General features: G+C 36.7%; 1 protein-coding gene across 3 annotated transcripts in view; it reads left to right on the top strand.

The window, feature by feature from the left end:
* Positions 1–24,239, top strand: part of PLCH1 (phospholipase C eta 1) — a 224,542-nt gene that overhangs the window by 128,227 nt on the left and 72,076 nt on the right. For 2 of the 3 annotated variants that reach the window (XM_057546090.1, XM_057546093.1), the window contains exons 5-7: positions 1,671–1,800; positions 5,112–5,282; positions 22,638–22,731. In XM_057546090.1, the coding sequence (XP_057402073.1) occupies positions 1,671–1,800; positions 5,112–5,282; positions 22,638–22,731 (395 nt within the window). Of the gene's footprint in view, positions 1–1,670; positions 1,801–4,726; positions 4,785–5,111; positions 5,283–22,637; positions 22,732–24,239 lie in introns of those variants that run through there. The other variant, XM_057546091.1, reaches the window with a different exon arrangement.

Raw genomic sequence — 24,239 nt, 5'->3', positions numbered from 1 at the left:
ATCCTTGGACTCATTTATTCATTTCTTTGAACTCTGGCCAAATATTTTGTGGGGCACGGAGCGGTGTTCACAGTCAAAGGAAATAGAGCTCATGCAATGGGTGCTGTATTCCCAGAAAACAGAAAAAAATGAGATTCAGGTACTTACTAGTAATTGGCCCAAATGTTTCACTCTTTTGATTCTTCAGTTATTTTTCCCCTGGTCCTGGGTCATCCTTTAATTTCCAGGTATCATATATAATGAGGTCCTGCCTGAACTCTATGAGGAACAATTGAATTTGAAAGAACTGGGCTGGTTATATTCAAATGTTATAAAGGGAACAAAATGTGAAACAGATATTTACGATTGAAAAATCACTTCTATTTAACTTTAGGAGAAATAAGAGTAATTTTCCAGTTTTTACTTTCTAAGGTATAATCTCCTATAATCATAGTTTGAATCACCTAAGAAGTATAAGTGTTCTGAATTACTACTGGGAGGTTAGTTAATATTTTGTCGTAAATGAAAAATTTTCAGTTTGATGTCACCTGTTTGATAAGCAAATGTTATTCTTTGACACTTTCCTTTGACCTACTCCCATTCTCCCATTTCTTAGATTTAAACCTAAGTCTTTCCCTTACTTTGATTCTGTTTTTCTTCCTTCATCTTCATTCTTTTCCTCTTCATTACCCTTTGAATTTTGAAGCTCAATTTGGTTTTCTAAATATACATACCATTCCTACCTTCTGTTATCTACCCCTTAACAACTGTAAATCATACATTTTTAAAAAGCCCTCTGCTAAAACTTAACTGGGAATTTTAAACTCATCCATTTGTTACCAGTTATTCTGCTTCCTCACTATGTAAAACGACCCAAGACTCATCCTCCTGGGGGCCTTTTAAAATCTCAGTTCACATGATGTAAATCCTTTGTATCTAAACTCATATCCTCAGGCACCTAGTATCATACCTGAGCTTTGAAGCAACCTCTATTATATCAGGCTTGCAGTTCCTATTAATGCCCTTGATTTAGAAGTTGGGGATATTAGGTAAGAATTGTCAAAGCTAGTCATAGGAAGAGGAGCAGTGTAGAGACAGGCCTTCTGTGCAGGAGAAAACAGTGCTAGACCAAGTGGGAGGAGACCTGGGGTCGAGACCTGGTTCTCTTACTAATTCTTACCAAATTTCTCCCTCTCTTCTAGTTTTATATCCTCATCTGAACAATGAGGAGATTGAATGAGATGGTCTAAGCTTCTAAATGTAAGAGTGGGACTGAGAAAAGGGAATTGAAAAGATCATGTTGTGCTGGGGTATTGTGAAGGTAAAAAAAAAAAATACTGGATGAAAGGTCATAGATGGAGAAGATAAGGCCTAAATTTGGTATACATGGGGTCTCATCACATCATAGAGATGCTTTAACAGTTTGGATAAAATGTTAAAGAAGCTCCCAGAATAATATGGTTTGACTCTCATTTCCCAGTGAAGGGAATCACCTATATGTGGTCTCCTTCCCCCAGCTCCTTTTGTTGTTGTCACTGTTAGTAGCTCACTAAAAGCCTGTGGATTGCAGGTCCTCCTCAAAAGAATTTCTTCTCAAGTTTGGTGTTAATGATAAATGTCCTTGTGAGTATTCTGTGAAAGCAGTTTTTATTTTGATGAAAATGCAAGTGTTTTTCTTGACCTTTCTGCAAGTGGGTGAAGCAGACCTTTGAGGAAGCTGATAAGAATGGTGATGGCTTATTGAACATTGAAGAGATACACCAATTGATGCACAAACTAAATGTCAATCTGCCCCGAAGAAAAGTCAGACAAATGTTTCAGGTATATTTTCACAATTGGATTGGCCTTATGTAAAATACACGTTGGAGGTTATCGATATACTGAGGTATTTCAACAGGCTATTTTGTCTTGTTGGAAGCTAATATTACTACTCTGTATTGTTTTGTTTTTCTTTGAAGACAGAGGCATTTTATTCCATCAAGGAAAACTTCCTAAACTTAACGTGCATCCACAGTTTCGCTTCCTAAAGTGCTTTGTTGTTGTTGTTGCCATTTTCAGAGAGTAATTCTAAGCATTTTATCTGACACTTAAATAACGGGGTAAATGGGATCAAGTCACTTGGAGAGGATGATAAGATCTCATCTACCAACCTCATGGTCTGCTGTGAGGATCAGAATAAAGACTGAGTAACGTGACAAAATAGCACGTGTCGAAATCCTCAAGAGCCCTCTATTTTGTTACAGAGGAGTTTAAGATTTAGAATCCATGAGGCTTAGAAGTGCTGTATCACTTCTACCATTTAGGGAGCCCTCCAGAAGTTCACTCCACTGCTTGTTGGTGTTAGATGAGATGCTCTTTCCCTGTTGGTAAGTTCTGGGGGAATATCCATGGGCCCAAACTTATTCTGTGGCCCCCAGCTGGTATTGTACTCAGTCTTCCACCTAAGGTGCAAAAGTGAGTTCTGTTAAGTTAAAGTTGGTGCAAAGACATGTTAGATTATTAGTAATTAGTAGACTACTAATTTAGGAAATGCTCTTATTTGGAGATAAGTCATATGTATAATCCATGTTTTGCAGTGATTTTCTAAGTGACTAGGTAGGTGATATTTTTAATGTGTAAAATTAAGTATAAGGGTTATATTTTATGATGTTTAATGTTTTGTGCTTCCTTTGTTTTCTAACCTCGTGTTATCAGAGATGGTAAGGGCAGAAACAGCATGAGGGGTGAGTTGCAACAATGAATGGAAGATGGAGGATGGCTTCGATCTGTGACCTCTTACGGTCACAGGTCCTGTGGTCTTGTCCTTGGAAGCTGGAGATGGTTTGCACTGGGGGAACTTGGTCCTATTGCACTGAAGAGAAAGGAAAGAAGAGGAAGGAATGAGATAGTCTATAAAAGGAACCAGAGGTAGAATGAGGGACTTTGGAGGGGAAATGAGTTGTCACAGAGTGAATTGTCTTTAAAGTATATGGAAAGGTTTGCCATGTTCTTGGCACTCCCTGTGACACCTTACTTTTGTTCTGTTTCGAGCCCCACCTCCCCATGCGTTCCTTTCCATAGGAGATATTCATAGTACTGGAGAGATAGCTCTGATTAAATCAGAGAGGCCATGCTTACATAGGAGGGCAAAGTCTATACCTACAAAAATAATGATTTGGTGGGTACTTTTTGGAAATAAGATAGAGAAGTAACATAAGATATTAAACTATTTTTACTCCTATATTTTTTCCTCCTTCAGACATATTTCATCTCTAATACACTAAGTATTTTAGAGGGTAAACCGGGAAATGTTTATGTCAAAAGTCTTGCAAGTTCAAAGTTAATGCTTTAGAGAAGTTTTAAGAAAACATTAAGGTCTCTTTTTATGACCTTGGATTTAAAGACTGAAAGACTTCTCAAGCCGGGAGTGACTAGAGAAGCAGCTGGGCTTTTATTGTATGTAGAATATTTCTATCATAGGTCTTGCATGTAGCAGAGTTCTGTGAGTGTTCAGGGTGGAGTGATGGAAACAAAGATCTTAGTATTATTTTAAGGAACTTTTTTTTTTTAACGAATTGCTGGTAAAGACATTAAAGCCTTCCTGGAATTTTCTTTGCCTTTTTGTTGCAGTGCAAGATTCAACTGGTTTTTTAAAAAAATAATCTTTTAAGGTATGGATAGCTTCTTTTGAAGTCTTTGATGCTATTGCTTAAACCTTAGAGTTTTACTGTTCTTAATGGTTTAGGCATTTCCAAGGAAGTCTTGAAAAATGTATCATCTCTCGATCCAGGGTTAGATAATTTTGAAACAAAGTTATGGCAGAAATGTGAACATTAGACCTACTTTCTTTGGATGCAAAGACTCTACAACCAAGAGCCTCCAATACCAGAAATGTTGGTATTCTGTAGACCAATCTGTCTCTGCCTTTAAAATGACAGAAGGCACACCAACAGCATCACAAAGAAACAGTGTACGATTTAAATATTGGTCTAAGTGTTTGCTCATAATTGACCCAAAGTTAGCAAAGTTTAAAAAAGTATATTTTTATACACACTTTGACTTTCAAAACTGTATTTAAAACCACATACCAGCTGACTGTATGTCACAACATCTATGAATTTCAAAATGCCATTCAGTCCCTGTCAGTTTTTGCTCAGCTACAACTGTGTTCACTTAAAAGAAAGGAGATCATGTAAATGGATTGGTTACTCATTATATATCCCCAACAGTTTTATGGTCTTATGACAAATTCAGCCAATCTGAAGGCAGGTACGTGGCGAAAGATCCTTGCTCAATAATTACTAGGAACAAATAATTTCAACTAGCGATCAGTCCAGTTGGATTTTTCAGGCTTTTATGGAGGAAAAGGTACCAATGATGCTGATGGCTGTAAGAGCAATAAGCTACCTGTGCAGAATTAAGACAGATTCTATTATAGGTAAAAATTATTTGATTGAATCGCAGTTCAGAAGCTGATGAGAGACTAGAATTTTCATCATGTATTAATTTTCATCATGTATTTAATTTTCATTAAATGTATTTTCTCTCTTTTGTTCTTGATTAGTCTTGTCCAAAATTTCTTTTATTAGTTTTGTCAAAAGACCAGCTTTTGGTTTAATTGCTCACCTTTGATGTTATATCTGCTTGTTTTCTATTTCATTGCTTTCTGCTTTTGTTTATAATTTATTTCCTTCTATTTTCTTTAGCTTAACTTTTTTCTAGCGTTTGGAGTTGAATTATTAGCTTCTCTGATTTTAATCTACTTTGCTTATACATTGAAAACTTCAAGTTTCCCTCTAACTACTGCATCACGCAAGTTGTATGTGGTGCGTGCGTTTACTTCTGTATGTTTCATTTCCTATTTAGAAATGTGTTTTTTCCAGACACAGTTTTTCTTAAGCTTTGTTGGTTGCTTTATAAATTTACTGTGATCAGAGAAATTAGTTTTTATGAGGTTGATTCTTTATAATTTGAAACTTTTTTTGGCCTAATATATAGTCAGTTTTTAAATTGATCCATGTGTGCTTGAAAAGAACTTGTTTACCATTTGTGAAATGTGTATTAGCCTTTTTTATAGTAAATATTATTTCCGGCTACTGAATTTCCTATTTCAAACTCTCACACTGCCTTGTTATTTTCTATGCCTCTTTCAGGAAGCTGATACAGATGAGAATCAGGGAACTTTGACATTTGAAGAGTTCTGTGTTTTTTACAAAATGATGTCATTGAGACGGGACCTTTATTTGCTGCTTTTGAGCTACAGTGACAAGAAAGATCACCTAACTGTGGAAGAACTGGCTCAGTTTTTGAAGGTGGAGCAAAAGGTATCATTAGACTGTTAACTGAATGTTTACTTAAAAATACTTGTGAAAGATACATGAGTTTTTCTTGAAGTTGGGTGTAGGTATACTTTAAATTTAGGATAGAGGGGTAAATATCACAATTCCACAAAAATCTTATCTATGAGTTATTTAAAATGTGTTTCCAGCATCTTTAAAGAGGGAGTGACAAATTGAACACTTATACAATTTTTAACCTTAAATATGCATATTTTTCCACAGAGTAGTGACAATTAACTCATGTGTTTCCTTTCAGATACCATGGTAATGTTTTCTTTATAGTAATGATATAGCTAGATGCTTATTAACTATGACATAATTCTTAACTAGCAATATAGTAATTCATTGGTAAATATCTTCCTTCATACCTTACCCTGTGCATCTCTTTCATTTTGGCTGAGCTGTATACTTTATAATAAACCAGTAATAGTAAGTAAATCACTTTTCTGAGTTCTGTGAGTCATTCTAACGAATCTTGGAAACTGAGTTGTGGGAATTGACAAAGACTTTCTCCTTAATGAAACAAACTCTAAGCAGGCTCTTTTGAGCCATTTTTTCGAAGGTTCCATCCTTTGGCCTTGTCCTTAAGAGCCAGCTGTAGCAAGAATCCTAAGTCAGTTTAACCAGAATCTCCATCCTCGATATCTAATCGTCCTCAATATCTGATAAAGTTCCTTGCCTACCACAATTCCCTGGGTGATATTTGATCACCCTGGCCTGCATTTCAGGAAGAATCCTGTTAGGTCGGGTTAGCCAGAATCCCCTCTTATGCCTCCACTGACCCCTACCTTGCTCCTTGGCTATAAATCCCCACTTGTATTCGAAAATAAGCCAGTTCTATACTGAGCTCTCTTTTTCCGTTTTGCAATAGTTACTGATTAAAATCTATTTTTACTGTTTTAAGTAATGTCCCAAACTCCCAAATTTGTAGTAGGCCAGGCAGAAGTGGGGGTAACCTGAGCACCTCATTTGCGGCTGGCATCTGAAGTGGGGTTAGTCTGTGGGACTGAGCCCTGTAGGGTCTAATGCTAACTCCAGATGGTTAATGTCATAACTGAATTGCATTGTTGGATACCCACTTAGTGTCGGAGAATCAGAGAGTTGGTGGTGTCAGAAAAAAGACACTAGACCTGGTAATATCTTACTTTATCCCATTACCACAATCACATACATTTTAGGAATTACAGATTCAGATTTTATACATTTTGTTGTTGCTTTAAGGATTAAGCCAGATAGTGTTAGCAAAATGTTTTATCAAAATCAGTTATTTTAGTTTGATAATTTGGCAAAGGCAGAGATTCTCCATTAACAAAGTTAGCTCTTAAGATAGGCAGAAAATGGGAATGGGGTAATAGAAGAATTATTTTTCCCCAGAGAACATGCCCTTTCTAAATCTCTATTCCCTGTTTACCTGCAATTATAACTACTCCTGCACTGTCATCAGAAGAACTCTTCCCAGTACAGTGGAAAGAACCTTAGACCAGGGGTACAGAAAATCTGCGTTTCATATCCTGCAAGCTTTATCGGTTGGAGAATCTTGCGCAGGCCAATCAGTATTGTTTCTGAGCCTTGGTTTCCTGATCTGTACAAAGGGGGGCTGATACCTACCCTTCTTTTTTTTTAATAAATTTTTAAAATTTATTTATTTATTTATTTATTTATTTTTGGCTGTGTTGGGTCTTCGTTTCTGTGCGAGGGCTTTCTCTAGTTGCGGCAAGCGGGGGCCACTCTTCATCGCGGTGCATGGGCCTTTCACTGTCGCGGCCTCTCTTGTTGTGGCGCACAGGCTCCAGACGCACAGGCTCAGTAGTTGTGGCTCACGGGCCTAGTTGCTCCGCAGCATGTGGGATCTTCCCAGACCAGGGCTCGAACCCGTGTCCCCTGCATTGGCAGGCAGATTCTCAACCACTGTGCCACCAGGGAAGCCCGATACCTACCTTTCTTATCTCACAATGTCAGATTGAAAATTGATTGGGATGATGAATGTGAAAGCCCTTTGACAGAGATATTCAGAAGCACAGCAGTGTGAGAAATTAAAATGTTAAAAGAAAGTGACTTCAAATTCATTTGTGCTAGTGGAATTTACCCAATCCATTTGAATAGCAATAGTGGATGTCACTTGCTAAGGGGCATATGTTTCTTCCCTCCTTTTGTTATATTGACATTCAACTGGTAAATTTTAGTTGGGGAAAACAGAAGCCAGTGTTTTGTGACATCTGCTCCTGGAAGATGATTACGCGTTTCCGGTTTAATTTTCTAAACTAGCCTGAAGCTACATATAGGTATAATGTGAAAGAAATTTTTTTAAATTATCATATATCAAGAGGCATAAACCATAAAGGAAAATATTAATGTCCTGAAACTTTATATGTGGTCCAATATATCAAACATCATAAAATGAATGTCAAATACAAACTCAGAAAATATTTATAATATACAAAAGAGAGAAATAGTGAATTTCCTTAATATGGAAAGTGCTCTCATAGACTATTTAGGGAAAAGATGACTCCCCAATAGAAAAATGTGCAAAACATTTGAAACATATAAAAAAAATTGCACGTCAATGATCTATTAAAAATGTTCATCCTTCACTAGTAATTTAAAAATGTGAAATAAAACAGACTTTTTTTGAATTTTACTTTTTACTTTAATATGCTTCTGCATTATTTCCATTAAAAAAAATTTTTTTATTGGAGTATAGTTGATTTACAATGTTAAGAGACCATTTTTCACCCAGCAAATTAGTAAAGGTTAAAAAAAATATACTACCAAACATGGTGTCCATTTCTTATATTTCTGGTGAAGCTGGGGAATGGTACAATCTTTCTATGGGCAGTTTTATCATTAAATTTTATATAATATATAAAATTTTTACCAATCCATTTTACATCTAGTAATTCATCCTAAGGAAATAATTGTGTATAGAAAAAAAAAAGTTATAAAGTTGTGCATTTCAGCATTCTTTAAAACAGAGAAAAATTGGACATGATCTAAAAGTGCAGCAGGAGGGTCATTAGTCAAGAGTTTTGTGGGGTTTTGAGTTTCAAAATGGGATTTTCACAGTGGAGCGAATCTGAGGCAATTTGATGATCCATATGGCAGAAATTCATTTGTTTCTGATGGCGTAAGATTGGTGTAGACACCAGAGTATTCAAATTTTACAGATTTACTCAGTTGTGAAATGAAATATCACTGCCGGCCACATATGCTGTCCGGGATTATGGGAGTTCAAATATTGGCCTGTGAGTCAGATTTTTATTCCACTGAAGCTCTTTGCAAATTGAATTTATGCCTCTGACAGGTCCAATTGCTGTTTGATTAGGACTTTCATCCTTAAAATATGATGTGCTAAGGTAAATTCTTACTGTCTTTTATATCTGTGAAGAAGTGCCAGTTAAGGAAGAAGCCGGTTGGCTGAGGTTTCTCTTCCGTTGCTTCCTTACATCCACAGGTCAAGATCACAGATGTCCACTGGTCTGTGGTTCCAGAGTACGAGAGTTGGTTGAGGCTCTTTGTTTCATTTTTTCCCCTGTTTGCCAAAAAGCAACCTTCATCTCCTCCAGAGTTCCTATCCATTTTTTGGCACTGGCGCTGAATGTGTTTTGAGTTCAATTCTTTTCAGAGTTTTTGTTCAGGAGTGAGAAATTGATTTCATTCCCCCCACTCTCCTTGACAACCTTTCTTAGCAAGGCTCTACCTTCTTTTTATCTTTTTGTTTCTCATGGATTGAAGAGTGAGGAAGAGAAGGCAGGAATATTGAAGAGCCCTTACAGCTTGCAAACGCTTCTAGCTGTTAACCAAGAGCAAAAGCTACTTCCATAGATAAGTCAAAAGCAGATTTCTATTTATGTAGTGTTTTTGTCTGAAATATGCATGTGGATGGTCAATTCCAGGGGAATTTTCGGAACTTTTCTGATCCCATGCTACAGCGCCCTCTTCTTACTGAACTTTATGACATAGACCTATACATTAGCCCTTTGTGGTGGTTCTAACAGTTGCTCCTTTTGCTTTTTTATTCTTTCTGCTGAAATATTTCCTTGATTCTTCTGATCCAATTATAGATGTCATTTGTTCCCTCTCCCTTCATTACCCTTTACTGAATCCAGACTTGTTTGGTGAGAGTCATGGTCATTCTAATCTTACCTCTCTTGTGAGAAATAATTATAAATTCTTCTTTGCTATAACTACCCCTTTCTGGTGCTAGTGTACCTTTATCTTTTTTTTTTAAAGCATTCTCCTCATCGTAAAAGCATTCCTTTAAGAGGCTTTCCTGAATTTGTTTCATTATTTCTTAATTATTCACAGTTAAAGCAGTGAGAGACTGTTCAGAGTAATTATGTCTTGTAATATTTTTTCTCCCTTGAATATAGTTCCCAAATGACATTTTTCTGTGAAATAGTCATGTATTTAAATGCTTTGAAATTTGTGGATTAATTTTTGGATGAGTGAGAGTAGCCATTCTGGGGAGATAAATAACCATCATGGTTGTCTTATTCAGCTGGAAACTGAATGACCACTCATTTAGAGAGGTTTCTCTACTCCCTGCTGAAATTACCCAAAAATACAGTAAAAAGACCTCTCCCCCCTGTAAAACCACAAGGACAAAGAGAATAGGAGAGGAAACAGAAACAACAAAATCTTAAAACTTGTCTGATCCAAAAGAGACCCCGGAGCACTGAAACTCAAGCCCACGGAGAAAGAAACCACAAAGCATGTTCACTTGCCCAGAAGAACCCAAGAAAGATCAAAAATGAAATTCACATGATACTCTGAAAACAGGAGAAGAGCAGGGGTTGAAAACACAAGCACCGGTTGGAAGTCTGATCCAGATGTAGTTAGGGCTCCAGATTCTCTCCCCTACCTCTTGCAGCAGGACAGCTGTCCCTTCTCCACCCTGGCATAAAACTGAAAATAAGAGCTGGAGGAGGACGGACCAAAAGAATCTGGGCTGAGGCATACCAGGCACACCTGAGTGTGGGCACTGAAACATGAGGAACGTGGCAGATGGTTTATAAAGATGGCTACAGTAGCTCCCACATCCCTGTATGTGTGTGGCTTTGCAGCGTGACATTGCCTCTCCTCCCATCAAGAGGTGGAGTCTGTTTTTCTGCCCCTTGAATCTGGGCTGGCTTTGTGACCTGGTTTGACTAATGGATTGTAGCAGAATTGATGTACAAGGAATGTAGGCTTCAGGGAGCCTTGGCAGTTCCGCTCTTGCCCTGTTGGGGCTGTGAGACTATCATGTGAGGAAGCGAGAAGAGGAGAGACCACGTGATGAGGCCCAGCCAACAGCCAGCACCAGCCACAGTCATGTTGGTGAGGCCATTTTGGACCATCTGACTGTAGTCACCTGACTAGATGCCTGCAGTCATGTGAGTAACCCCTAGGTGAAAACACAATAACCGTGTGGCCGGACTCAGTCCCACTTACCATCCTACACAATTGTGAGCAAGTATTGATAAGTGGTGGTGGTTTTAAGTTTCTAAGTTTTGGGAGGTTTATTTCACAAAAATAGATATGAATACAAAGATTAAGTGAACATTTATGCATTGAAGTGTGAGAGCAATAACCCTCTTCCAAGGTTCAGATCCCAGGTTTATCCCTTCCAAGTAGGACATTGGAAAAATTTCCTTAGAGGCATATTACAGACTATAGTGGGTTGAATAGTAGCCTGAAAAGATACGTCCAAGTCCTTAACTCCAAGTATCTGTAAATGTGACCTTATTTGGAAGTAGGGTCTATGTAGATGTACTTAAGGATGTTAAGATGAAATTATCCTACATTTTGTGTGGCCCCTAAATCCAATGATGAGTGTTCTTATAAGCAACAGAAAAGAGGACATAGACACACAGAGGGAAGGTGGCTGTGTGAAGATGGAAGCAGGTTGTAGTTATGAAGCTCCAAGCCAAGGAATGCCAAGATTTGCCAGCAGCCATCAGAAGCAAGGGGAGAGGTATGGAATAGATTCTCCCTCCAAGTCTCCAGAGGGAATCATCCCTTTTAACACCTTGATTTTGGACTTCTGTCCTCCAGGACTGAGAGGGAATAAGTTTCTGTTGTTTTCAGCCCTGAGTTTGTGGTACTTTATTATAGCAGCCCTAGGAAACTAACACACCAACCCAAGGGAAAAAAAACCCCTAAAGATATTTACATCAGAATTTTCCTGAGTCCAGCCAGAGAATTCTACAGTGAAGCCCACTAGTCAGTAAGCTCTGCTCATGAATACAGAGCTTCCAGCCCATTTTTTCTTGCCTTAGTTTGAAATAGGTTTTTAAATAGTCGATTTAAAAAATGGGTTTTAAATAACCAAGGCTTACCACGTTTGAGGAAATTCTCTGCTATAAAAAAGAGACAAAGGCAAACAAATAGAATCAAGAAACTTGGAGGAAATAGAGGCAATGCAGGGAGAAGGAAACTTTAAAAACTGACATTAATACAGCAGAGCGATTAAAAAAGTTTCAGCCATGAAGCAAGAGAAAGATGCTACGAGAAAAGAAGATTCAGAGGAAGAAGAGAGCAGAGAACTAAATTCATTAGTTGGCTTAGAAGATAAAGTTGAGAAAATTGTCCCAAAAGGAGAACAAACAGAAAAGAAATGGAAAAACATAAGGAAATTAGTAGATCGATCCTGAAAGTCCACTATCTGAATAACAGGAGTTACAGAAAAAGATAAGAAAAAATAGAAGGGAGGATATTATCAAATAAGTAATACAAAAAATGATTAGCACCAAAAGGGAGGAATGTCTAAATTGGCAGGGTCCACTGAGTGCCAAACACAGTGAATGTAGAAAGATCCACGCAAAGACAAATCAAAGTGAAATTTTGCAATGCCAAGGATAAAATGAAACCCTAAAGACTTGCAGAAAGGGGGGAAAAAAAGCCTTATCAAATTAATGAACAAAGACAGGTCCTGTAAAAAGGATTGGAATCAGAATGGCATCAGACTTCTCAACAGCAACTCTGGAAGCCAAAAAACATGAAGCAGTGATTTCCAACCTAGAACTTTCTACCTGGTCAATTTGTCAACCAAATGTGTGCACAGAATAAAAAACACACATAACACACACAAGAATATGTGCAAGAAATAAATAATTTAACTCTCAAGTGCTCTTTGATAAGAGTGACAGAATGAAATTGGGACAAAAAGCTGAGTGAAATTTTAGAACTCAACCAGCCTGGAGGAAGGAGGACCTTTATAGTGGAAAAAATGGAATTCATGGATTCCCTCTTGCCTTTGTTGTGGAAAATTATACCAAGAGACCATTAGAGTCATTGGGAAGAATTTGTGATAGGGACAATACAAATTAAACGAATGGATGGGAATTCCAGCAGTTAAATCAGAAAAAAATTCTGTAAGAATAGAAACACAATCAGATTATACAATAGACCTAATGTTAACATTTGCATATTCAGGACAATTTACATACTGAATTGTAGTTTAATAAAAGTTAAGATATAACTGTATTGGGAGGATGGATAGAGGGTGAAAGTTAGTTTTGCTGGCCCAAAAGAGTTGTCTTTATTTAAAAACAATAAAAAGTTAAGAGATAATGTTTAAAGTGTATGAAATAGAAAATAGCATCATTAACATAATAATTAGGAGTATAAAGACTCATTCCACAAGAAATATCTAGAGATGTTGGCCTTTTTACCTCTGGACAGTGGCTCTGCGTATAGAGGGGGAATTCTGCTTTTAGTCATAAGCGTCTCTGTTTTGACTGACTTAATTATGGATATGTTACTTGGTAAAAATAAATGGAAGAGAGTTTAGGAACGTTAAAATTCTTTGCAAATTATTTTATGATTTTGTGTTTTGTGTGTTTGGGGAGTCATTCCAATCTGGAATCATCAAAGAGGTCAAATTATGATAACTGATTTGAAAGTTGCAAAAATTTCAAAAGTTAAGATCCAGGAGTTTCAGCTATACTGAAAAAATAATCACTTTTAAAAGTAAGTATTTCAATTTCTTAGTAGAAATAAAGAAAACACCCAGACAAAAAAAAAAAGAAAAAAAAAAAAAAGAAAACACCCAGACAGTAGATACAGCATAAAAGAAAAAGCTTTGGACTTGAATTGAGAAGGTTGACATTTGAACTTTGGTGCTGCCTTTTAATGATTTTATGACTTTGGTTGTGATAATTAACCATTCTCAGTGTCAGTTTTCCTACCTACAGGATGAGGATAAAGATACTAAATTTACAAGAACTATTTAAGATTATGGATGTAAAAGCTTTTTATAAACTGCATAGCATTGACTACATTATATAAACGTAATCAAGTTTTCCTCAAGTTCTTCTTTTAGCACAAATTGCCCTGTATAGAAAAAACAATCACTAGTGTTAAGAGACAGTGAGTGGCTCAGATATTGATAGCAAACAGGACTTTCAAGTGAACTCCACGGGAAACAGGGAGAAAATGTTTCTATTTCATCTTATCAGCCATGTCAAATAGAAAGCAAAACAAGGGAAAAAAGAACAATAAAGAGCATTAAACTATGTTAAACCTTCATTCATACAGTAAAATCCCAATGTAACTTTCAAAGTGAGGTCCGAAAAAGTCAATTATGTAAAATGCAAGATTTTGCTATTGGGAAGTTAATTAAATGAAAGCAGAGATGGTGGAAGGATGGGAGCAGACTGACTTACATTTCAATTCTCATTGTTATAGCTTTTAATGTATTTCACTGAGTTAATCCTTAATACTTGAATTTTGGATTAGCTCCCATTAATTCTTATATGGTGCCCAGGAAATTGTGGGCTTCCTAGAATGCCTACTGATATTTTCACCAATTTAATGAATACTTTTAAAATATGATGATTTTTGTTAACACATTCTGCTTTGTATTTTGAGCTAGTAACATGTTCTCATTGGCAATTAGCTCCATCCCAGGATGCCGGGGTTTTTTTTTTTTGTTGGCTTGAATTTTTTTAGATCTCATGGGCTCCTGGTAGACTACTTGAGTCTAGTGCAAGGCCCCAACATCTCTGAACAAATGGCCTCGTAAACCAAATAATTGCAATGTAAACTCAGTCTTCCAATGGCATATACAATTTTTATCAATTTGGTTCTTTCTATTTTGTGAGAAATTATTTATCTTTTAGACTGCATGTGATAAGTCTCTCTAGCTTATAGCAGACAAATTAATGAGCTGCTTAAAGCCAGACTAGGTCAGTTGAGTTCCTCGCAGGTAGCATGGTTTCATTTATATACGGTATTTTCGGGTGGTGTCTGGTAATGTAGGCCTCTGCATGCAGTAAAGGTTATAAAATTTACTCAGAGAATGTGTTAGCCTTTATGCAGCTAGTTTTAGGGGAAAAAAAGCATTCTGTGCTCTTTCAAACATACAAAAAATGGTTGCATAACAGAGCTTTTTTTTCCCCTGCAATAAGTTAAGTGCTATTAAATAGACAGTTTGAATTAGATTTCACTAAAGCATAGGTATTGAACCTAAGAGATAATGGAATTTTTGAGAATACCATTGAAATATAAAATACTGGCTCCAAAGTTAGCTTCCTCTATCATTAGTATATTTATTTATTGATTGATTGATCTTTTTTATTTTATTAAAAAAATTTTTTAATACAGCAAGTTCTTATTATCTATTTTATACACATCTGTATACATGTCAATCCCAATCTCCCAATTCATCCCACTACCCTCCCCCCCCACTTTCCCCCCTTGGTGTCCATATGTTTGTTCTCTACATCTGTGTCTCTATTTCTGCCTTTTCATCTGTACCATTTTTCTAGGTTCCACATATATGCATTAATATACGATATTTGTTTTTCTCTTTCTGACTTACTTCACTCTGTATGACAGTCTCTAGGTCCATCCACATCTCAACAAATGACCCAGTTTCATTCCTTTTTATGGCTGAGTAACATTCCATTGTACATATGTACCACATCTTCTTTATCCATCCGTCTGTCAATGGGCATTTAGGTTGCTTCCATGACCTGGCTATTGTAAATAGTGCTGCAATGAACATTGTGGTACATGACTCTTTTTGAATTATGGTTTTCTCAGGGTATATGCCCAGTAGTGGGATTGCTGGGTCATATGGTAGTTCTATTTTTAGTTTTTTAAGGACCCTCCATACTGTTCTCCACAGTGTCTGTATCAATTTACATTCCCACCGACAGTGCAAGAGGGTTCCTTTTCTCCACACCTACTCCACACTTGTTGTTTGTAGATTTTCTGATGATGCCCATTCTATTTTTTTTAAATTTATTTATTTAATTTTTATTTATTATTTTTGGCTGCGTTGGGTCTTCATTGCTGCATGCGGGCTTTCTCTAGTTGCAGGGAGCAGGGGCTCTCTTTGTTGCGGTACGTGGGCTTCTCATTGCAGTGGCTTCTCTTGTTGCAGAGCACGGGCTCTAGGTGTGCGGGCTTCAGTAGTTGTGGCTTGTGGGCTTCAGGAGTTGTGGCTTGCGGGCTCTACAGCACAGGCTCAGTAGTTGTGGTGCACGGGCTTAGTTACTCCACGGCATGTGGGATCTTCCTGGGCCAGGGCTCAAACCCGTGTCCCCTGCATTGGCAGGCAGATTCTTAACCACTGCGCCACCAGGGAAGCCCAATGATGCCCATTCTGACTGGTGTGAGGTGATACCTCATTGTAGTTTTGATTTGCATTTCTCTAATAATTAGTGATGTTGAGCAGCTTTTCATGTGCCTCTTGGCCATCTGTATGTCTTCTTTGGAGGAATGTCTATTTAGGTCTTCTGCCCATTTTTGGATTGGGTTGTTTGTTTTTTTTAATATTGAGCTGCATGAGCTGTTTATATATTTTGGAGATTAATCCTTTGTCTATTGATTTCTTTGCAAATGTTTTCTCCGATTCTGAGGGTTGTCTTTTCATGTTGTTTATAGTTTCCTTTGCTGTGCAAAAGCTTTTAAGTTTCATTCGGTTCCATTTGTTTATTTTTGTTTTTATTTCCATTTCTCTAGGAGGTGGGTCAAAAAAATGTTGTTGTGATTTATGTCAAAGAGTGTTCTTCCTACATTTTACTGTAAAAGTTTTATAGTGTCCAGTCTTACATTTAGGCCTTTAATCCATTTTGAGTTTATTTTTGTGTATGGTGTTAGGGTGTGCTGTAATTTCATACTTGTACATGTAGCTGTCCAGTTTTCCCAGCACCACTTATTGAAGAGACTGTCTTTTCTCCATTGTATATCCTTGCCTCCTTTGTCATAGATTAGTTGTCCATATGTGGACAACTAATCCTTTGTCATAGATTAGTTGTCCATATGTGGACAACAATATTAGTTGTCCATATTGTATGTCCATACAAATAACCCAAAGAAAGTTTACTATTAGGTGTTTTGTTTGTTTGTTTTTTTATATGCAGGTTCTTATTAGTCATCAGTTTTATACACATCAGTGTATACATGTCAATCCCGGTTGCCCAATTCAGCACACCAGCATCCCCACCCCACCGCGGTTTTCCCCCCTTGGTGTCCATACGTTTGTTCTCTACATCTGTGTCTCAACTTCTGCCCTGCAAACCGGTTCATCTGTACCATTTTTCTAGGTTCCACATACATACGTTAATATACGATATTTGTTTTTCTCTTCTGACTTACTTCACTCTGTATGACAGTCTCTAGATCCATCCATGTCTCAACAAATGAATCAATTTCGTTCCTTTTTATGGCTGAGTAATATTCCATTGTATATATGTATCACAACTTCTTTATTCATTCGTCTGTTGATGTGCATTTAGGTTGCATCCATGACCTGGCTATTGTAAATACTGCTGCAGTGAACATTGGGGTGCATGTGTCTTTTTGAATTATGGTTTTCTCTGGGTATATGCCCAGTAGTGGGATTGCTGGATCATATGGTAAATCTATTTTTAGTTTTTTAAGGAACCTCCATACTGTTCTCCATAGTGGCTGTATCAATTTACATTCCCACCAACAGTGCAAGAGGGTTCCCTTTTCTCCACACCCTCTCCAGCATTTGTTGTTTGTAGATTTTCTGATGATGCCCATTCTAACTGGTGTGAGGTGATACCTCATTGTAGTTTTGATTTGCATTTCTCTAATAATTAGTGATGTTGAGCATCTTTTCATGTGCTTCTTGGCCGTCTGTATGTCTTCTTTGGAGAAATGTCTATTTAGGTCTTCTGCCCATTTTTGGATTGGGTTGTTTGTTTCTTTAATATTGAGCTGAATGAGCTGTTTATATATTTTGGAAATTAATCCTTTGTCCATTGATTCATTTGCAAATATATTCTTCCATTCTGAGGGTTGTCTTTTCGTCTTGTTTATGGTTTCCTTTGCTGTGCAAAAGCTTTCAAGTTTCATTAGGTCCCATTTGTTTATTTTTGTTTTTATTTCCATTACTCTAGGAGGTGGATCAAAAAAGATCTTGCTGTGATTTATGTCAAAGAGTGTGCTTCCTATGTTTTCCTCTAAGAGTTTTATAGTGTCCAGTCTTACATTTAGGTCTCGAATCCATTTTGAGTATATTTTTGTGTGGTGTTAGGGAGTGTTCTAATTTCATTCTTTTACATGTAGCTGTCCAGTTTTCCTAGCACCACTTATTGAAGAGACTGTCTTTTCGCCATTGTATATCTTTACCTCCTTTGTCGTAGATTAGTTGACCATAGGTGCGTGGGTTTATCTCTGGGCTATCTTGTTCCATTGACCTATGTTTCTGTTTTTGTGCCAGTACCATATTGTCTTGATTACTGTAGCTTTGTAGTATAGTCTGAAGTCAGGGAGTCCCATTCCTCCAGCTCCGTTTTTTTCCCTCAAGACTGCTTTGGCTATTTGGGGTCTTTTGTGTCTCCATACAAATTTTAAGATGATTTGTTCTAGTTCTGTAAAAAATGCCTTTGGTAATTTGATAGGGATTGCATTGAATCTGTAGATTGCTTTGGGTAATATAGTCATTTTCACAATATTGATTCTTTCAATCCAAGAACATGGTATATCTCTCCATCTGTTGGTATCATCTTTAATTTCTTTCATCAGTGTCTTATAGTTTTCTGCATACAGGTCTTTTGTCTCCCTAGGTAGGTTTATTCCTAGGTATCTTATTCTTTTTGTTGCAATGGTAAATGGGATTGTTTCCTTAATTTCTCTTTCTGATCTTTTGTTGTTAGTGTATAGGAATGCAAGAGATTTCTGGGCATTAATTTTGTATCCTGCAACTTTACCAAATTCATTGGTTAGCTCTAGCAGTTTTCTGCTGGCACTTTTAGGATTCTCTATGTATAGTATCATGTCATCTGCAAACAGTGACAGTTTTACTTATTCTTTTCCAATCTGTATTCCTTTTATTTCTTTTTCTTCTCTGATTGCTGTGGCTAGAACTTCCAGAACTATGTTGAATAATAGTGGTGAGAGTGGACATCCTTGTCTCGTTCCTGATCTTAGAGGAAATGCTTTCAGTTTTTCACCATTGAGAATGATGTTTGCTGTGGGTTTGTCATATACGGCCTTTATTATGTTGAGGTAGGTTCCCTCTATGCCCACTTTCTGGAGAGTTTTTATCAGAAATGGGTGTTGAATTTTGTCAAAAGCTTTTTCTGCATCTATTGAGATGATCATATGGTTTTTATTCTTCAATTTGTTAATATGGTGTATCACATTGATTGATTTGTGTATATAGAAGAATCCTTGCATCCCTGGGATAAATCCCACTTGATCATGGTGTGTGATCCTTTTAATGTGTTGTTGGATTCTGTTTGCTAGTATTTTGTTGAGGATTTTTGCATCTATATTCATCAGTGATATTGGTCTGTAATTTTCTTTTTTTGTAGTATCTTTGTCTGGTTTGCTATCAGGGTGATGGTAGCCTCATAGAATAAGTTTGGGAGTGTTCCTTCCTCTGCAGTTTTTTGGAAGAGTTTGAGAAGGATGGGTGTTAGCTCTTCTCTAAATGTTTGATAGAATTCACCTGTGATGCTATCAGGTCCTGGACTTTTGTTTGTTGGAAGATTTTTAATCACAGTTTCAATTTCATTACTTGTGATTGGTCTGTTCATATTTTCTATTTCTTTCTGGCTCAGTCTTGGAAGGTTATACCTTTCTAAGAATTTGTCCATTTCTTCCTGGTTGTCCATTTTATCGGCATAGAGTTGCTTGTAGTAGTCTCTTAGGATGCTTTGTATTTCTGCGGTGTCTGTTGTAACTTCTCCTTTTTCACTTCTAATTTCATTGATTTGAGTCCTCTCCCTGTTTTTCTTGATGAGTCTGGCTAATGCTTTATCAATTTTGTTTATCTTCTCAGAGAACCAGCTTTTGCTTTTATTGATCTTTGCTATTGTTTTCTTTGTTTGTATTTTTTCATTTATTTCTGCTCTGATCTTTATGATTTCTTTCCTTCTGCTAACTTTGGATTTTGTTTGTTCTTGTTTCTCTAGTTCATTTAGATGTAAGGTTAGATTGTTTACTTGAGATTTTTCTTGTTTCTTGAGGTAGGCTTGTATAGCTATAAACTTCCCTTTTAGAACTGCTTTTGCTGCATCCCATAGGTTTTGGATCATCGTGTTTTCATTGTCATTTGTCTCTAGGTATTTTTTGATATCCTCTTTGATTTCTTCAGTGGTCTCTTGGTTATTTAGTAACGTATTGTTTAACCTCCATGTGTTTGTGTTTTTTACGTTTTTTCCCCTGTAATTCATTTCTAATATCATAGCGTTGTGGTCAGAAAAGATGCTTGATATGATTTCAATTTTCTTAAATTTACTGAGGCTTGATTTGTGACCCAAGATGGGATCTATCCTGGAGAATGTTCTGTGTGCACTTGAGAAGAACGTGTAATCTGCTGTTTTTGGATGGAATGTCCTATAAATATCAATTAAATCTATCTGGTCTATTGTGTCATTTAAAGCTTCTGTTTCCTTATTTATTTTCATTTTGGATGATCTGTCCATTGGTGTAAGTGAGGTTTTAAAGTCCCCCACTATTATTGTGTTACTGTCGATTTCCTCTTTTATAGCTGTTAGCAGTTGCCTTATGTATTGAAGTGCTCCTATGTTGGGTGCATATGTATTTATAATTGTTATATCTTCTTCTTGGATTGATCCCTTGATCATTATGTAGTGTCCTTCCTTGTCTCTTGTAACATTCTTTATTTTAAAGTCTATTTTATCTGATATGAGTATAGCTACTCCAGCTTTCTTTTGATTTCCATTTGCGTGGAATATCTTTTTCCATCCCCTCACTTTCAGTCTGTATGTGTCCCTAGGTCTGAAATGGGTCTCTTGTAGACAGCATATAGATGGATCTTGTTTTTGTATCCATTCAGCAAGCCTGTGTCTTTTGGTTGGAGCATTTAATGCATTCACGTTTAAGGTAATTATCAATATGTATGTTCCTATGACCATTTTCTTAATTGTTTTGGGTTTGTTTTTGTAGGTCCTTTTCTTCTCTTGTGTTTCCCACTTAGAGAAGTTCCTTTAGTATTTGTTGTAGAGCTGGTTTCATGGTGCTGAATTCTCTTAGCTTTTTCTTGTCTGTAAAGCTTTTGATTTCTCCATCAAATCTGAATGAGATCCTTGCCGGGTAGAGTAATCTTGGTTGTAGGTTCTTCCTTTTCATCACTTTAAGTATATCATGCCCCTCCCTTCTGGCTTGTAGAGTTTCTGCTGAGAAATCAGCTGTTAAACTTATGGGAGTTCCCTTGTATGTTATTTGTCGTTTTTCCCTTGCTGCTTTTAATAATTTTTCTTTGTCTTTAATTTTTGTCAGTTTGGTTACTATGTATCTCAGCATGTTTCTCCTTGGGTTTATCCTGCATGGGACTCTCTGTGCTTCCTGGACTTGGGTGGCTATTTCCTTTCCCATGCTAAGGAAGTTTTCAACTATAATCACTTCAAATATTTTCTCTAGGTTCTTTCTCTCTTTCTTCTCCTTCTGGGACCCCTATACTGTGAATGTTGGTGCATTTAATGTTGTCCCAGAGGTCTCTTAGGCTGTCTTCATTTCTTTTCATTCATTTTTCTTTATTTTTTTCCGTGGCAGTGAATTCTGCCATTCTGTCTTCCAGGTCACTTACCCGTTTTCTGCCTCAGTTATTCTGCTATTGATTCCTTCTAGAATCAAAAAAAAAAAAAAAAAAAAAAGTAGAAATACCTTCTATTTTTCATTTCAGTTATTGTATTGTTCATCTCTATTTGTTTATTCTTCTTCTAGGTGTTCTTTAATTCTTCTAGGTCTTTGTTAAACATTTCTTGCATCTTTTAGATCTTTGCCTCAATTCTTTTTCCAGTGTCCTGGATCATCTTCACTATCATTATTCTGAATTCTTTTTCTGGAAGGTTACCTATCTCCACTTCATTTAGTTGTTTTTTCTGGGGTTTTATCTTGTTCCTTCATCTGGTACATAGTCCTGTGCCTTTTCATTTTGTCTATCTTTCTGTGAATGTGGTTTTCGTTCCACAGACTGCAAGATTTTAGTTCTTCTTGCTTCTGCTGTCTGCTCTGGTGCTTGTTAGTATATTTAAATACCATTGTGAGATTGTGGGGCTGAATGGATTTTTGATAAAAATATTGCATCCTTTATTAGTATTAAAGAAATTATTCTCAAAGAGTTTGCTTTTCCCAGTGATACTAAGCATGAAATGTACATGCAGCAAACTTGAGACTAACTCAGTAATGTTAGCATATACTGCTTTTTTGGTACCATACATTTTTCTTACAAATATTAATCAATTTAATCCCCACAACTTCCTTATAAGGTAGCCACAGAGAAGGTGAGTGACTTATTTAAGACCACACTGTTAATAATATGAGCCAGCTGATTTGAATACAAGCATTCTCACTCCAGAATTCTCACCTGCCTTTTTATTTTTATTTTCTTTTGCTAACCTTTGTGTTCTTGAGTCACCATGGCAGACTGCTCTCATGAATCGGTTGAAGGATCTGTAGCTATAAACACACAGGTGGATTTACCTAGAATACGCTTCTTTGGTAGAGAGTCATTTTCTTTTTGCATACAATTTATGATTAGCAAACCTCAGTGTTTGTGTAGAAAGCATTACTTTTGCAGATAACTACTAGCTTACAGTGAGTGGATACTTGGCAATGCATTTGCACTGATTATTGACTTGGTTTTATTAATCTTGTTGCTTCATAGAGAACATTTGTCTAGTAGTTGAAGGACTGTTTTCCCTGATTAAATCTGAAAGGTATAAGGAATACTGAGATCATGATCATTTTCCAAAGGTTAAGTAGTTATGACACTAGTAACCTCAAATATGGCTCATTTAACCATTTTGCACTGTATCACGAATGCTTAAAAAAAATCAGTATGCCCTTTTAGCATAGAGGAACATATCTCATGAAATTGCAGGTACTGTACTATTGTTCTGTTTTGTTTAGATGACGAATGTGACAACAGACTATTGTATTGACGTCATAAGAAAATTTGAAGTTTCTGAAGAAAATAAGGCAAAAAATGTCCTTGGCATAGAAGGTAAAATAACCAATATCCTTAATTTCTCATTTCTCAGTTCAGTTTGCTAAGTTACATTCTAGCAAAATTTTTAGGAAAAGAAATAGGGAGATAACCTTGGAATTACAGATGATTCAAATAAAACCCATGACACACATATTTTCCTACAAAACAGATGCCATGATTTTGCTGTTTCTTTTACTTTTGCAAGGACAGTAGCATTTTCTACTCCAGGCAAGTCAACTTGATGCCACTATGTATGATAGATGCCAAGAAATATTTTGACTTTTCTCAAATGGTTAATTTTTAGAAATAGTCTCAACCAGATAATCTCATGAAGGGAAATTTGGCCCTAAAATAAGTAAACATGTTTTTTTGGTTTTTTTTGTTTTTAAATGTTGGCAACTAATTTGTTTTCCCTAGTTGGTAGTGGTAGAGAGGTTGTAGGAACCACAAATTTTGTTAATATGACTATCTCATTTTATAATTGAGGAAAGTGAGGCTTAAAGAAATTAAGTAATTTGGGACTTCCCTGGTGGTGCAGTGGTTGAGAATCCATCTGCCAATGCAGGGGTCACGGGTTGGAGCCCTGGTCCGGGGGATCCCACATGCAATGGAACGGCTAGTCCCTTGCGCCACGGCTACTGAACCCGCATGCCGCAACTGCTGGGGCCCGTGTGCCTGGAGCCCATGCTCCACAACGGGAGAGGCTGCCTGCACACCACAATGAGGAGTGGCCCCCACTCTCTGCAACTAGAGAGGGCCCGCACTCAGTGATGAGGACCCAATGCAGCCAAAAATAAATGAATGAATGAATAAATTTAAAAAAAAAAAGAAAAAAGAAATTAAGTAACTTGCCCACAGTTATATATTCAGAATCTAGCTCCTAGGATATTACGTATAAATGATATGGCATGAATATAGCTACATGTATCTGTAAGTCATATGTATTTAAAATATGTAGGGAAAGAAATTTGTAGGCTGCTCTCCAAAAGAGAACAGGTCCCAGGCAGAATAGATAATCTTAATATAAAAAACTACTGGGGCATCCCACTTCCTGCAAGAGCATATGATACCGTGGTTTATCTTACCAATTTTGATTGTTGGCCTCCTATTCCCCCAAACAGGCTCAGTGTGGACAAGGGGGTATGATACTGTATGTTTACTTCCAGGGATAGAGGCTAATTAAAACGAAGAGAAATTATTTAATATTTATATAATTAAAAGCTATTTTAAAAACAACCAAAGAAGATAAACTAATTTGGACCTTTTTTTTTACCAATAAATGAATCTTTTCTTTGGTGGGGCCTTAAAAGATGGAGTTAAACCTGATTTCGAAGTTATGGCCATAAAGATGAGCATGAAGAAATTCTCCAGAGTTTCAGAGGATATTCACTGGTAGTTTTACCACAGGATTCTTGAAGACTTGAAATAATTTACCCTAATAATCATTCCATGTAGGTACTTGTAGGACATTCACATATCTGTTAATATGTTAATGAATGCCTCTCCTACCCAGGCACTATGTT

The sequence above is a fragment of the Balaenoptera acutorostrata genome, chromosome 4, assembly GCF_949987535.1.
Source record: "Balaenoptera acutorostrata chromosome 4, mBalAcu1.1, whole genome shotgun sequence".
NCBI classification, from domain to species: domain Eukaryota; kingdom Metazoa; phylum Chordata; class Mammalia; order Artiodactyla; family Balaenopteridae; genus Balaenoptera; species Balaenoptera acutorostrata.
The sequence above is the reverse complement of the archived record's forward strand: the minus strand, read 5'-3'. Positions and strand labels throughout refer to the sequence as shown.